General features: G+C 34.6%; 3 protein-coding genes across 5 annotated transcripts in view; 1 reads left to right on the top strand and 2 right to left on the bottom strand.

The window, feature by feature from the left end:
• The window catches only part of hnf6 (transcription factor protein), a 19,382-nt gene extending 17,663 nt beyond the window's left edge, over positions 1-1,719 (bottom strand). For both annotated transcript variants that reach the window (XM_018812177.2, XM_018812175.2), the window contains exon 1: positions 1,565-1,719. The gene's annotated coding sequence lies outside the window, so the exon portion shown is untranslated. The remainder of the gene's footprint in view (positions 1-1,564) is intronic.
• The window catches only part of ftzf (nuclear receptor), a 9,947-nt gene extending 1,865 nt beyond the window's left edge, over positions 1-8,082 (top strand). Inside the window, exons 1-10 of one of the 2 annotated variants that reach the window (XM_009860503.2) lie at positions 448-563; positions 628-701; positions 2,453-2,639; positions 3,742-3,941; positions 4,317-4,748; positions 5,202-5,342; positions 5,799-5,870; positions 6,272-6,467; positions 7,116-7,209; positions 7,548-8,082. In XM_009860503.2, coding sequence (XP_009858805.1) covers positions 657-701; positions 2,453-2,639; positions 3,742-3,941; positions 4,317-4,748; positions 5,202-5,342; positions 5,799-5,870; positions 6,272-6,467; positions 7,116-7,209; positions 7,548-7,695 — 1,515 coding nt within the window. In that variant the 5' untranslated portion in view covers positions 448-563; positions 628-656 and the 3' untranslated portion in view covers positions 7,696-8,082. 2 annotated transcript variants of the gene reach the window in all.
• A 737-nt stretch (positions 8,083-8,819) lies between these two features.
• LOC104265773 overlaps positions 8,820-15,369 on the bottom strand; it is an 8,940-nt gene continuing 2,390 nt past the window's right edge. The window contains exons 3-11 of the mRNA XM_009860515.3: positions 14,674-14,904; positions 14,193-14,402; positions 13,401-13,672; positions 12,521-12,697; positions 12,009-12,141; positions 11,311-11,487; positions 10,653-10,781; positions 9,526-10,251; positions 8,820-9,147 (exon numbers count right to left, since the gene is read on the bottom strand). Coding sequence (XP_009858817.2) covers positions 8,995-9,147; positions 9,526-10,251; positions 10,653-10,781; positions 11,311-11,487; positions 12,009-12,141; positions 12,521-12,697; positions 13,401-13,672; positions 14,193-14,402; positions 14,674-14,904 — 2,208 coding nt within the window. The 3' untranslated portion in view covers positions 8,820-8,994. The remainder of the gene's footprint in view (positions 9,148-9,525; positions 10,252-10,652; positions 10,782-11,310; positions 11,488-12,008; positions 12,142-12,520; positions 12,698-13,400; positions 13,673-14,192; positions 14,403-14,673; positions 14,905-15,369) is intronic.

Here is a 15,369-nt window from a genome sequence, read left to right on the forward strand (position 1 = left end):
GGGAAGATGGACACCTTTTTATTCTATTTTCTCGTACATTTTCGTAGTAAAGAACATCCAAGGATTTATAAAACCTTGTCCTCGCGACTTTCATAGACCGTTGTTAATTGTTTAAAACACGATCAGGATATTTGAACATAATGTGCAAAAGGCGTCCCATCTTTCCCCACCCCACTATATGTTAAATTGAAGGAACATGGTCAATATTTTCAATTTCCGTCAATATTTTTTAACTCGGCAATAAAAAACATATACAGAAATATATAACCGTGTCCGACTCCTAAAAACTGTAAAAAAAAACGTAAAAATAGGTAGTATTTTGTAAAAAATAACACGAATAAAAATAGGACATTATGTACTAACGGTATCCATCTTACCCCACAGTACTATATAGTTAGGCTTACATTCAAAATAAATGATAATTTTAAATTGTTTTTCACAACTAAACATAGACTTGTTTAGTTGTGTCTTTGCCTAACTAACTGGAAACTGCCATACGGCGAGCGAGAAAACTGTAAACAGATTTCAGGTGATTTCACCCCGACATATACATTAGCATATAGGTTCATGATGTACTGGAATATGTGTAGCCAATATTTCACATTTTTAATCAATACAAATTGTCAGGATTAAAGAGAGAATCAGGTTACGTGAAAATGAAATATTCTTTGGACGAAGTTTGCCCAGTATGCGGTGATAAGGTACGTAGTAATGAAGTGATTTCACTTATTCACTATATCGTGGTGTGGGGGAAGGTAGGACATATTTTTTTTCTATTTTCTCGTCACATTTGCTAGTAAAAAGAACATATTCAAAGAATTATAAAAACTATGTCCTCGCGACTCGCATAGACCGTTTTTAATTGTTTAAAACACGATCCGGCTAACGTATTAAGTGCTAACAATTTACAACGGTCCATGCGAGTCGTAAGCATACGGTTTTATATTTCGTTAGATTTAAAAAATGTTCCATCTTTCCCCACCCTACTATATACATTCGTTGAATTTATTTTGCTGGGGCTGTAGAAGACAGATAAACCAGAAACCACTTTGGGTGTTGCGGTAATGAGAATAATCTGGTCCGAATCCTATAAGTCCTCTATCAGGACCTCACCCATATAGAACAGAATAAAATATTGTATTAAAGTTGAGATTAGTAAAACTGAAACGTATTTGCCGTATCATACGATTTTGCAAAAATAGACCAAGACAGCAGATCGTGCACGGTAGTATATTATATTTACCATGTGAGCTGTTTTAAATATTAGTTTTGCTCAGTGAGTCGTTAAATCAGGATAGATAAGATTCCGCGCCACAAACAACTGTATACGTCAGCACGCATTACTGGTTTAGAAAAAAAGGTAGCCTATGTAGAGTATGGATAACTTGACGCGTATAAGCAGGACCTCATCGACGTCGAATACAACAGAACATAATATGTAAAGCTTTTTCGATTAAGTTAGAAATGACCGCTTTGGAACGCAAAAGTGAAAATTTGCAACATAACCGTAAAAAACGAGAGTCAGTAAACAGTATGGTTAAATTTGAATTATGGACAAACTCACCGTGAATATAGCTTATCACTGCAGCTAAGGTCCATTCTTTGAGTTTCTTGTAAATTGATAAATTGACCCGTACATTTTGAAACATATAGGAATGTACCCACAGACGTAAAGACCTGTTTCAGTTACAGTTATCTACATTTTGCCTGCGTAGATCTACAGATAGAAAACAAATTTATATTACAAAACGATAGTTGTGAACAGTTCCTAATTACGAGGTTACAAACGACCAAACCGAATATAAAAGTAATGTCTGCCTATTCACACACTGTAACAGTTTTAGCAACTTGACTGCGGGCATAAAACTGGCAACCATGGATAAGTCACTTAAATTACCAGATACAAATGACCAAACCAAACAAAAGTCCTCTCCCCACACTGCAACAGCTTTAGCAACTAAAGTAGCTTTTGTAAGATACGCATGAACAACTAGGCTGATATTACACAAAATAACATGACAGAAACTGCAAACAGTATTACAGAATGCTGTACATATAAGCATTGGAAATGTAGCATATGTAAAACCCAAACCCTAATCTTTTATACATATACACATCTAACTGTAAAACAAGACACAGCACCTGACTACAGAACACAGTAAGCACTATAAGTTTCAGAAGACTTGCTCGCTTTAGGCAAAGCGCCTTGCAATCAACTCCGCGCGTTTTTTAATAAGGAGCTTATTGCTGATAAAGTGTTTGAACTATTTCAGCAAGGGACTATAGACTACATTGTGAACTACAAAAGTGTCAAATACATATAAATATACCCAAACTGTACCAAGAAATACACACAACTTAACGCAAAAAAAACTCATGTTAAACTTGGTTTTAATAGTTATTAAAAACATGGTTTTAATAGTTATTAATTAAACTTGATAATGTATTTCAGGTATCTGGCTACCACTATGGGCTTCTGACCTGCGAGAGCTGTAAAGGCTTTTTCAAGAGAACGGTACAGAATGGTAAGAAATACACATGCGTCCACACTAGTAAGTGTCACATTGATAAGGATCAACGGAAAGGGTGTCAAGCTTGCCGATTCCAGAAATGTCTTCGAGTTGGGATGAAGTTAGAAGGTAAATTGTTTAGGTGTTAAAATTTATAACTCAACGGTGGAAATGAAAATTTTGTATAAGCGAACATGAAGTGTATGAATACACCATGTTGGTCTGGTGTATACGAAGTCGCCCATGATATAACTTGACATTGAGCATGAGGTGTATGAATATACTATGTGTGTTTGGTGTATAAGCAGGCACACATGTTATAACTTGACAATGAGAATGGGGTTTATGCATAGGCTACACCATGTGTATATGGTGTATAAAGGACACCAATAAGGGCTTGTCATAATTAATGTCTCGAAAATCTACTTTACCGGTTGAAACTCGCGCAAATACTCTTGCAAAATATCTTCAAAGCCTCCAGCTACGAACAGATAAAAGCGTTTTATATAGTATAGCACATTTATCATGGCATTTAAACTTTGTATGGCTTGTCGGTTCACAGTTCGTACAGTTTAGGGGTAATCCGTAACTAGTTCTATTGCACAAGAAGTAGCCCTATTGCGTGGTCTAGCCTAAACACACTATAAAACCCCCAGTCTCGTGAGAAGTCCCACCACATTGGACTTTGGTTGGGTTGTGTATAACTAACGATGGGCAATAAAAGTCGTAAAAAGATCTATGTTTTATGGCATACCGGGTACATTGTTTGCTATGTTGACAGCACCCCGTTTACGTTGTGTGTATTTAAGTGAGCCCTTGCGTGCGGCCACAACATGAATTAAAATGTGGGCGGTTTCAGTTGTTTATCAAGTATAGAATAATTGCAACACTACCATTTCAAAAATCGTCAATCAAATCTTCGTAAACAAGTTAATAAAATCTAAATTAGCAAGAAATTTAAGTGACCAAACCAACCAAAAGTCATGTCTAATTATCCACACACTGGAATAGCTTCAACAACTCGACTGTGGGCATAGGAGTAGCAACCATAGATAGGTCGCTTAAGTTCCCACCCACAAGAATATAAATGACCAAACCAACCAAAAGTCATGTCTGCTTATCCACACACCGCAATAGCTTCAGCAACTCAACAATGGGCATGGGAATGGCAACCATGGATAAATAACTTAAGTTTCAAACATACAATACATAATACCTATTTTAATTTCAGCTGTGCGTAGAGACAGAGTAAGAGGTGGCAGAAACAAGTTTGGGCCGCTTTATAAGCAAGACAGAGCACGAAAACAACGTCTTAAAGCCCTCAGTGAGGTCCATGACTCTTCAACAACAATAACAAATTTAACACTTTCCGTTGAAACAACAAAAGTTGAATTTTGTGAACCGGTTCCACTGATCCAAACACCCACACCAGTAAGTTAGAACTCTAAAGAGTTGTTAATTGTCAGCAAAAATTGTTCTTTTTATAAAAGTAAGGTCTTAAAATAAATTGTATTGAATCTATTTTATATGGGTGAGGTCCTACAGTAGGGCACACCAAAGGACCCAGGATTTAGACCAGAGTTGACCTATTACTGTAATTATTAAGACTGCTCAAAATTCATAGATTTATACATGGTTTTGATTGTTAAACACAAAAGTGATTGCACTCTACTTTTGTATCTTTACCATGCAAAATAATTAAGTAGTACTAAACAGTAAACACACGATTTATAACGACTGTCATTACCCTGTCGCGCAAGGATAAATAAGTTCCATTCCTTTATTAAAAACACCTTATTGTTACAGACGAATAACGAATGTTACGTCACCCCAAGTCATGACTCTATTTGGCCTTCTTCACTTGAAAGTCCCTCCACAAGTTCTATAATGTCAGTGTTGCCACAACCTTATATATCCCATTCCCCATCACCAAACACCAGCAGTTTAGGCAGCACTGGGGACCTTACAGTGCGGAATATATCCGGAAACTCTTATATCGAACCACCAACATTTCACCCACCCCCGGATCCCATGCAGACCCATTACCCCCTATTATGGGGGGCTCACCCTGCCATGAACCCCACTTTACCCCCAACATACCTCAGTATGGGGCCAATCCCAGCCCCATACCAACTTTTACCCTTCAGCCCCAATTCTGTGATTGAGGGGTTCCAGAGGGGGTTTTACGTACCCCTACTAATTGATCAACTTCTCAAATATGAAATCGTCGAGTCAGAGGTGAGTCAGCAAAAATTCTAAAAATCAAAGATGAATTATTTTAACTTAGTAATTAAAATTTAACTAGTTACAACATTTTCCCCCAAAACAATTATGACAAAATCAAAAATGCCCCAAATTACAAAGGTTAAAGAGAGAAAAACAATGTATAAAGTTACATATATATGGTAACTTGTATTTGGGGACGTGGTGTATGAAACAGAGCACCTGTGTTATAACCCCTGCTGTTGCTTCGCCACAAGTAGATAAATTAATGAAAAAAGTATTTATTTATAAGATATGTGCAAAAACTATTTTAGATTGTTTTTTCACGTATGCTATAAACATGAGATATCCGAAATATAGGCATGATGTGTTTTATATTAGCTCCAATTTGGACATATAACCTTGACAAGATGTTTAAATATGACGTCATGCTTAATTGGAATCCTTACCAAGTTCCTGTAATTTCAGATAAAAACTCGTATTGGCACTTCGTTATTAGATGTTACCCACCGCAGTGACGTGTTCCAATTAATCTGCAAGATTGCTGATCAGACACTATATGCTATGGTAGAGTGGGCAAAGAAGTCGGTTTTCTTTGCAGACCTGCAGGTATTGTATGCACAGTACACAACACACAAGAATTTCTAGTAAATTTGTTGGACAAATATTTTTTTGGTTGCTCGGTAAAAACGGCTGACGATCGTATGATGTGTTTAAATTGCAATTAATTGTCCTTTGAACTTATGGTAATTTAAAATGACTGTTTTAAATTGATAGAGGATTCTATATAGTAGTCTATGTGAATTTAAAAACGGTCTAAATAGGCTTAACGAGGTTTTAAATACGTTCAAAAACATTTTAAATAAGGTTTACAAAACGGGGGTTTAAAATTTTTCCTATAAAGTTATATCTTTTACAGTTTGTTGCACTTTTTTAATACTCTATTACACTAGTTATACCTGCCTTATAAAACCTTTAAGAAAAACTGTTACAGATCTTTAAAATTACATAAGAAGTATTACAGTTTGTTTTCTATTCACAACTTTACATTTTTGTTATTTAAAGGTTTCTGATCAAATGAAATTACTTCAAGACAGTTGGATTGAGTTGTTAATATTGGATCATATTCAAAGACAGGTAAATAAATAGCATTTTTTTATCTCATTGTGTCTGTAAAAAAAACACGATCTTCCGCCAAAAAATATGTATATTTTTACGTCCGAAGGACAGTTCTTGGAAAAATCGATTATTTTAGTGGCCACGATTTTATCTGACACTTTTGCGCAATTAACCCTAGCCTATTTTTACGACTGTCATGTTACCGCTGATATCCCATTGGTTAATTTAATAATTTTGATCTTGAACAAATAAATGTAACTTGTTTATTAGTAATTAGTAAAAAGTCTGCAGCTTGTGAGTAATTATTTGATTGGAGTATTTTCTTTTCTACTTTATTACAACAAAAAAAAAAATCTTTTTTTAGAAATAATGTTTTTATTAAGTAACATTTACCTTTATTTTCTTTTATTACATCACAGTTGAAGTTGAAATCTGACTCAATAGAGTTAGTGACGGGGCATAAATTTCCTCGCGATTTAAGCAAAGTGTCGAGTCATTGCGTCATCACGTTTCGGATCCTCAAAAGGTTGATGGACCTTGAGAAAAAATTTGCAGTACTTCAAGTTGATGAGCAAGAAATTGCGTGTCTAAAATACCTCGTTCTGTTTGATACAGGTAAGACAATTTTTATAGCTGTTGTTAATATTCATATTCTAGTTCTGGAGGACATTTATAAAATAATGGGGACAGATTTATATCGTTATTATTGTTTTTTTCTGGAATAAGAAGGTATTACTTGAGTGTGTGCACTGAATAGTGTTTATTAGCTGTTCATGCTCACTGTTAAGTTATATAACATGGGTGCCTTCTTATACACAAGTCGCACGTGGCGTATTCATAAACTTATGCCCTCTGTCGAGTTATAACATGGGTGTCTTATTATACACAAGACACACATGGTGTATTTATACACCTCATGCTCACTGTCGAGTTATAACATGGGTCTTATTATACACCAGACACACATGGTGTGTTCACACACCTCATGCTCACTGTCTGGAAACTTATACGCATGTTTGTTTTTTTGACAATCATATGACAATAGCTAAATTACAGCAGCTTTGGTGTTTAACAGAGAAATCTTAAAGGCAACAAACTGCATATAATTTAAAGTACTTACTTTTTTTAAATCACACACTGCAGGGGGCCACCATTGTGGGCAAATGTGTCTTCAGATAATATTTTGTTTTAAAAAAAAATGCTCCAAATTTTTTTCTTTGTCTAAAAGAAATTAATGTTTATAATCCAGATTTTACTTTTTAGAATCCCACACAGCAGGATGCCCCAACGTGCAGGAAAAAGTGAATGAAGCATTATGTGAGTATTCTAAGAAGAACTACATGGATCAACCTGACAGGTAAAATATATGAATGTAACATAATTTATCCTCACATGGCCCAAAAACGACAGTCGTTATAATACACCTTGTGCCAGCTTGCATGTTGCCAAGTATGTTACTTTGTAGGTGTTTATTTTTTAGGGGAGAATAGGTTGACTGAATAATTCAATACCATGGCACTGTTTTTTGGGTTTGATACTGCTAACATTGTCGTGAAATGTGTCCTTGCGCGAGGCAAAACCATTGTGGATATGTGTGTCCTAAAAAAAGACTTTGTTACAACAACTGTCATTCCCCTGCTATGCTATAATAAAGTTTATTGATTAAATTAAAAATAAAATATTTTTTTTTACCAGGGTGAACAAGTTGATTTTTCGCTTGTCTGAAATCCGAGCTGTGTCCAGTCAAATAGAAGATTACCTTCATTATAAACACCATGAAGGGAAGCTCACAGAAGGGTCTTTGCTTGTCGAGTTACTAAAAGCAAGAGAAAATGGTCCATGAGTTTAAAAGAGTCAGAACCTAATATCACATATACGGATAAAAGTGAAGTTTGCTTTATTATAAAAGTGAGGATAAACTAAGACATAAGGTGTACATTGCAAAGTGTGAAGTAACAAACTGAAACGTTTTTCGCATTTTAAAAGGCTGATATATTTATTAATTTATTGTAATCTTTAAAAACAAATTCTTTTAAAAACTGTTTATCCAGAAAAAAAGAGAATTTTTGACGAAGTTATTTTGTCCAAAGTTGTGACGTCTATTTCTTATGTTCCTTATTTCTTCTCTGCTAATTTTTTGTAATACTTTGTGTTCTTTCCGTTCTACCTAATGCTCATCAATTTTAAAATCACTTATTATCAAGAATTATATATGTGGCATTTATCTTGATAAACATAGACCCCAAACTGAAGTACAGGAATAGTTAGACACACAATCGTGTTAAAAAAGTTTAACTTGGTTGTATTGTTTACTGAATAATACAGCACAGAAATTTCAGGGTTGGCCTGCCCACTCTGCCACCCCAGGTTTGGCGCCTATGTTGATAAAAGTTACCCAAACTTTTCAAGTAATGAACCATATCTACTTTACAACATTAATAGGAGCCACAATTTTAAAGCTATTTGGATACTATTCTATTATATATAGGTGGAGACTATATAACAGGGCACGTCAGGGTTCTGGTATATAGAGTGGCCTATTACCCAAATTCAAATTATACAGTGTAGCAAGATGCACACGATGGTCACAAATTTAGTATCTTTAAATTATTCTGTTCAATTACAAGTGATTTTTTATTTGCTACAGCAGAAAATACATGAATATTAAATGTAAAATTATCATGTGTGTACTGTTATTATACACAGGAAATAATTAAAGTAAATATATTTATGTTACATAGATATCTTAAAACTAAGGCATAGAAATATAATAAAACTTACAGTGATAGAATGAACACAGTGAAAATAACAACACAATATTTGACTCTCAATAAAACTGAAGTGATGTGAAAACAAAACTAAAGTAATGTAAAAATAAAACTGAATTAATGTGAAAATAAAACTGAAGTAATGTGAAAATAAAACTGAATTAATGTGAAAATAAAACTGAATTAATGTGAAAATAAAACTGAATTGATGTGAAAATATAACTGAATCGATGTGAAAATAAAACTGAAGCAATGTAAACATAAAACTGAAGTGATGTGAAAGTAAAAAAAAACTGGACCAATATTTAAATAAAAAGTGATGTAAAACCCAGTGCAAAACATTATACGTGCAGAAATAAACACACATCATTACTTTATATTCCAGGCATCAAATAAAGTTTCCTTTTCAAATTTTCGTCAACAAAAATATTCAAATGGTCTTCCCTGCCAGTGGGTTTTCTCTGTAGTGAGTTTACTGATGCCTCAGAAAAGGCTGTAGCTGTAGATCTTGGGGTAGAAGATTGATCCTATTAAGAGGAAAAAATTATAGGATTTTACATGCACAAACATGTTGTTGTATTTAATGAATGAATGTATGTAACTTATTTGTTCTTAAGTGACAGTGTGAGTGTAAAGACAGTTGTGTTATATCACAGGTGTTATGTTTCATACACTCTGTGCCTGTTTGTGTGTTACCATATATGTAACTTTGTTGGTGATTATCATTTTATGTATGGCTGATAATTTAGACAACCCATAACCACTGGATTGGAGCAATTTCTGTTAAGTGTTTAAACCACAATGGTACCACATTCAGGCCATCTGTGGGGGCATTCAAGCCTAACAAACACACTGCAATAGATAAACAACTTAATAATATTAAGACATACATCCTATCTTCTCACCTGAAGCTGTTTCTTTGCGTTTCTCAATATACTGATAAGATCAGTTGATCCTGCTTGGTTAGAGATCATCTTCATAAAGGATTGAACAAACCATGGGAGTCCTCCATCATCACTGGATGCTGTGACTCCTCCAAAGGTGGGTCCTCCATCCAGCATACTTAACTCTTCACACATGATCCTTGCAACTACAAAGTCTTCAGGAACAGAAAGAGGTTCCGGTTGGAAGATATGATCATTCAGCTTCATTTTTGAACTCCGGACATCACTTACCATGGGAAGAACAGGATCCCTGTTTGTTACGTGGAGAAAAAAGAGGAAAATCTTCGGTTTTCCCATCAGAGCAGGACATCTAGAACTTACAAATGATTCCATGAAGTCTAGGATAGAAACTACTCCATCCTCGGTGATAATCTTTCCTTTTTCGTTGGATTGCGCAACAACTGCTACCAAGAGAGAGTTATGACGGCCGTGGTAACCATGGTATTGGTCCGATAACCCTGACATATGCTGCCTCATGCCCGCTGCTGAGAGATTTGAGCGATGGATTAGGTAATAACCAAGTTGGACGAATAACGATTCGAGTTGTTTGTTGTTTTTATCTTTGGTTTTTGATGGTTTTTCTTCACGGGGTGATTTTGTGAACCATTCGTTGTGTATTACCATGGCTACTCCTTTGGGTTGCGTCATTTCATAAGCATCTTCTCTCAGTGCTTTGTCAATACTAATCTATGGTAAAATAAATAAGTGAAATATTTTTTTAGGTGTTTTCATCTAAATAGTAACTACTGGATTGGAGCAATTACTGTTAAGAGACATAGAAGTACAGTATTGAGTCTTTAAACCCAGTATCTTCTAGTAAAGAGATGATTGCTTTTACAACAATGCCACAGCCCACAAGTAAAACAATGCATATATATATATATAGATTAACGAATAAATCAGTCTAAAATAATGCAAAATAACCAAAAACTGATGAGAATAGAGGTATAAAGAGATTTCTAGGTGTAACAAGCGAACACTAGCCAGTTTTTTTCTTTCATAAAGACTTACTGTAGTGACACTCACCCATATAAAAAATGACTACAATTTTCAACAACAAATTTGGTTTACAAATAACTCAACTTTACCTTATTGGGTTTAATAAGTAATTGAGGATCCACATTATTCCCCATTGTCTTAGCTACAATAGAAGCAAGGCGTTTCACGTATTCATATTCATGACTAACTTGTTCAAATTCATTGCTGAGTTTTAGTACCTGTGTGAAATGTGATTTCTATGTGGTAAATGACGTCAGTTTCTATTTTATTAAAAGACACATATGTTGTTTTAATAGCTTTTGTTGAATGTAGCTTACTTTATCCTCACATGGCCATAAAACGAGTTACCATGTATGTTACTTTGTGTAATCTGCAGTGTATAACTTATAAGTATATATAGAATAGCCTATAGAATATAGAATATTAATTTAGTTTTAAATACTTGTATTATTTTAATTTTTTATATAATTACTATTATTAGGTGCATAAAACAGTTTTTAATCAGTTTCAATACAAACATTACAGTCTGTATATACACCACAATTGCTTCAGTTTCTAATTTAAAACGTTTGTAACTGACTACTGTATTAAACTGATGGACTGCATTGTTTTCATTAAAATTACTTTTCTATTTATTAGAAATTATCCCATATAAGGTTTATAATATGAATACATTACATTTAATAACCACTTTCATAAAGCTTAGAACCAAACTCAACCAAAAACCATCTAAAACACAGTATGTACTTCATTCATAGATTGCTCATATGACATCTTTAAGTCTTCTCTTTGTTTTTCCAACAACTTTGTGTTTTCACTTAAACTATTTGATTGTTCTTTCAATTTTTCGATCAAGTTTATTTCATTGTCGTAACCACCGCGCAACCATGTGACTTCTTCTTCATCCAAGCGTGACTTATGTTGCTGGCGAATAATTAAATGGATAAATAAATGAGTAAATGTGAGTAAATGCAGTGAATGAATGACTTAATAGTAACTGGATAACCTCTTCGAACACGATAACGAAGATCAATTTATTTAAAACAACTAAGAGAAGGGAATTAGCAACAAAACAACAATTGGTAAAACACACTATGGGTAAAAACTACTCGAGTAAAATTGTCAAATAAAAGCATGACTGCTAAATCTAACATGATATATAAACAAAAAAAGAAAATGAATGAATGAATGAAAAAGTAAAAGCAATGAATAAAACAGTTTCTGCCTTCAGACAAAGGATACGAATTCAAGGCTTAACGCTGCTACCATTGTGGCCGCATATATTTTCTTGAGAAAAACACTCGAGGACAATTATTCCAGCCCTGTGGCCCAGGTGGTCTTAACTACCAGCCATACATTAAACATATGTCTGCCCATAAAAATAAAAAAAATATGAATCTAACCCATAGTTCTAGTGGCATAAAAAAATAATCCTAGTTAAATACCTCTAGCCTATCCAGTTCAGCTTTAATTTTTGTCAATTCTTCAGATTTTCTTGTCCTTCTTAAGATAGAAGATTCAAGTTTGTGCCTTCGCTTGGGACCAACTATTTTATATTTTCCTAAGCTTTGCTGGACCCTGAAATATAATATTAATTTATAGGTAGTAGTAATATAATACAGACACCCATTTCTATGTTATACCCTGACGGTACGCATGAATTGTATGAATACACTATGTGTGTCTGGTGTATAAAAAGACACCCATGTTATAACTTGACACTGAGCATGAGGTGTATGAATACACCATGTGTGCCTGGTGTATAAAAAGACACCCATGTTATAGCTTCAACAGTGAGCATGAGGCGTATAAATATACCATGTGTAACAGGTGTATTAGAAGACACCCAAGTTTTAGCCTGACAGTGAGCATAAGATGTATGAATACTCATGTATTAAAAAAACAAGCCCAAAACAAACAAAAAACATATTAAATATTACCCTACTATAGATCTCACGTTTTAATAGTTGTATCATGAGCATCAATGCTTGCTTTACACTGTTCATAGGATATGGTCACTGCATCTATTCTCTCCATACATTCAGCATACATATCACGGAAATGACTTGAAGACATTGCTTGTTTACGAGCTGCTATTTCTTCATCAATAAGTTCATAACTTCTACGAGTTTTCCTTAAAAAATATTTAAAATTTGTTACTGTTTTTTTTTATTTGGTTTGATCATTTATATTCTCAAGGGGGAACTTAAGTGACTTATCCATGGTTGCCACTCTCATGGCCACAGTCGAGTTGCTGAAGCTATTATAGTGTGTGGATAAGCAGATATATATGACTTTTGGTGGGTTAAGCCATTTATATTCTTGTGGGTGGGAACTTAAGTGACTTATCCATGGTTGCCACTCTCATGTCCACAGATGAGTTGCTGAAGCTATTGCAGTGTGTGGGTAAGCAGATGTATATGACTTTTGGTTGGTTAAGCCTTTTATATTCTCGTGGGCGGGGACTTGACTTATCTGTGACTTATCTATGGTTGCCACTCCTGTGCCCACGGTCAAGTTGCTGGAGCTATTGTAGTGTGTGCATAGCATAAGCAGAAATGGCTTTTGATTGGTTTGGTCATTTATATCCTTGAGTGACTTATTAAAAACTTGAGTGACTTATTAATAGTTACCACTCCTAAAACTATTTTAAACTATTGTAGTGACACATTATATATATCACAAAAAAACACATTTTATATATACATCATAACAACTGTTGTTTTGTCGCTATACCTGTTTTTTTTTTCTATTTAAAACATTCAAAAATCTTGGCTCCCGTAATGGAAAAGACAAATAATGATTTACTGTTAGGATATTATATTATACAATATTACCTTATTTGCCGATCCAGGTCCCTTAACAGTTTTAACTTTTCTCCTAAATCTCTCTCCGTTTCAGTGTGTGCTCTCTTGTTAGCAATATTTTCAAATTGTTGTTCAAATCTAGCATGTAAACGCCATTGAAATGACCGGGTCACCATTTTGGTCAGGAGGTCATGGACGCGCGGTAAAACAGAGATGACGGGAAATCGCTTTTCAGCGTCAGTGTGGTTCACGTTTTCCAGTAATATCTCAGTATTATCACTCAGAAGCATTTCGCACTTTTTCTGCAAACAAATTTTGTAAAATCGAAATTAGGTTTCAATTACAAAAACAGAAATAAATAGGTTAAACCCAAATTTTGAAGCCTGTTAAGCAGTTTAACATTATTTACTCGCTTTTTTACAATAATAAGACGTAAAATCTACACTATAATACGATAATAACTCAGAAAAACGGCAGTCTAAAAACGCAGTAAAAATACTTACTGGAGGGAAATAACCTGCAACAAAACGAGGAATACATTTTGGTGGTGATCATCCCAGCAAAAACAAAACGTATTTATAAAATTCACAACGTTTTAAAAACAAACCGTAAAATGATGTACTTTTATCTAAATATCCTGATCGGGTTTTAAACAATTAACAATGGTCTATGAGGGTCGTGAGGATACGGTTTTATAATTCTTTGAATGTTCTTTGTTTACTACCAAATGGGACGAGAATTTTGTTTAGAATAAAAAGGTGTCCCATCTTCCCCCTCCCTACCACCTAATAAAAATAGGTTCCCAACAATTAATTTATTTACCTTCAATTGCTTCATTTGAAATTTAACTCGTTCCAGGTCGTTGTTGACTGCTCTTGTTGTGCGAAACTGGACTTCTAAAGGTTGTAGAACATATTCCACAAAACGCGAAAGTAAAGTGCCATAAAAATCAATCCTGTGCAGAAACATTTTCACTCCTCTTGTCGCTGCGTTTTCAGTTCGAGGCTCAGCGACGTTAGTTTCAAGGTTTCGCTAAAAAAAAACATAAAACGTAAAGTTGGCGGTGTCTTATAATAACTTTGCAAAAATTGCACTGTATAAAATAACGGTAGGAATTAAGTTAATTACGCCCATTGGCTAGGGCATAAACGAACAGCCAGTTTGACACATTCTATTACTGAGCAATGTCTGTTAAGTTTCTTGCACTAAAACACATATTATATAGTGCGGTGGAAAATATGGGACACCTGTTGATTCTATTTTCAATTTAGTATTAAAAAGCGTCACTGTTATAACTTCTTACCTTTGTCTCCCAGGCGTACCACTGCCGCACCAATCTCACGCTGTTACAAGTTTTGTAATCGAGGAAGTATTGTCGTCTTCGTTGAGCTATTGCGTTTAACGAACGTCCAACTTCTTCCAATGCATGTCGACCTGCTTTTGCTTTCTCTTTGTGCAGTGTAAGGCGGTATATGTGCTCCTGGGCCTGGACTTGAATATCAATATCGCTCATTTCGTGGATAACTTTTGTGCCCTGAAAATTAATGTACAGTGTGGTAATGAATGTGAATTGCTTTATCCTAGCGTGGCGGAAAAGGAAAGTTGTTATAACACGGGTGTTCTGTTCCATACACTTCGTGCCAGCTTTACGAGTAACCACGTATGTAACTTTGTGGGTTTTTTATGTATAGTAGGGTGGGGGAAGATGGGACACCTTTTCAATCTATTTTCTTCTACAATTTGGTAGTAAACAGACATTTAACAGTTTTTTATAAAACTTTATCTTCACGGCTCCCACAGATCGTTGTTAATTGTTCAAAACACGATCAGGATATTTGGTTATTATATGTGAAAGGTGTCCCATCTTTCCCCACCCTACTATATACAGTTTCGCCTTTTTTTCCCGAAATTGGTTTAAAAAATAGTTCCATATACGCTAATTCCTGCTTTGACATATTTTGAAGAGTCTTTTAAACTGTAGTTCAATGGCTTTAGTTCG

This window comes from Ciona intestinalis, chromosome 6, assembly GCF_000224145.3.
Source record: "Ciona intestinalis chromosome 6, KH, whole genome shotgun sequence".
NCBI lineage: Eukaryota > Metazoa > Chordata > Ascidiacea > Phlebobranchia > Cionidae > Ciona > Ciona intestinalis.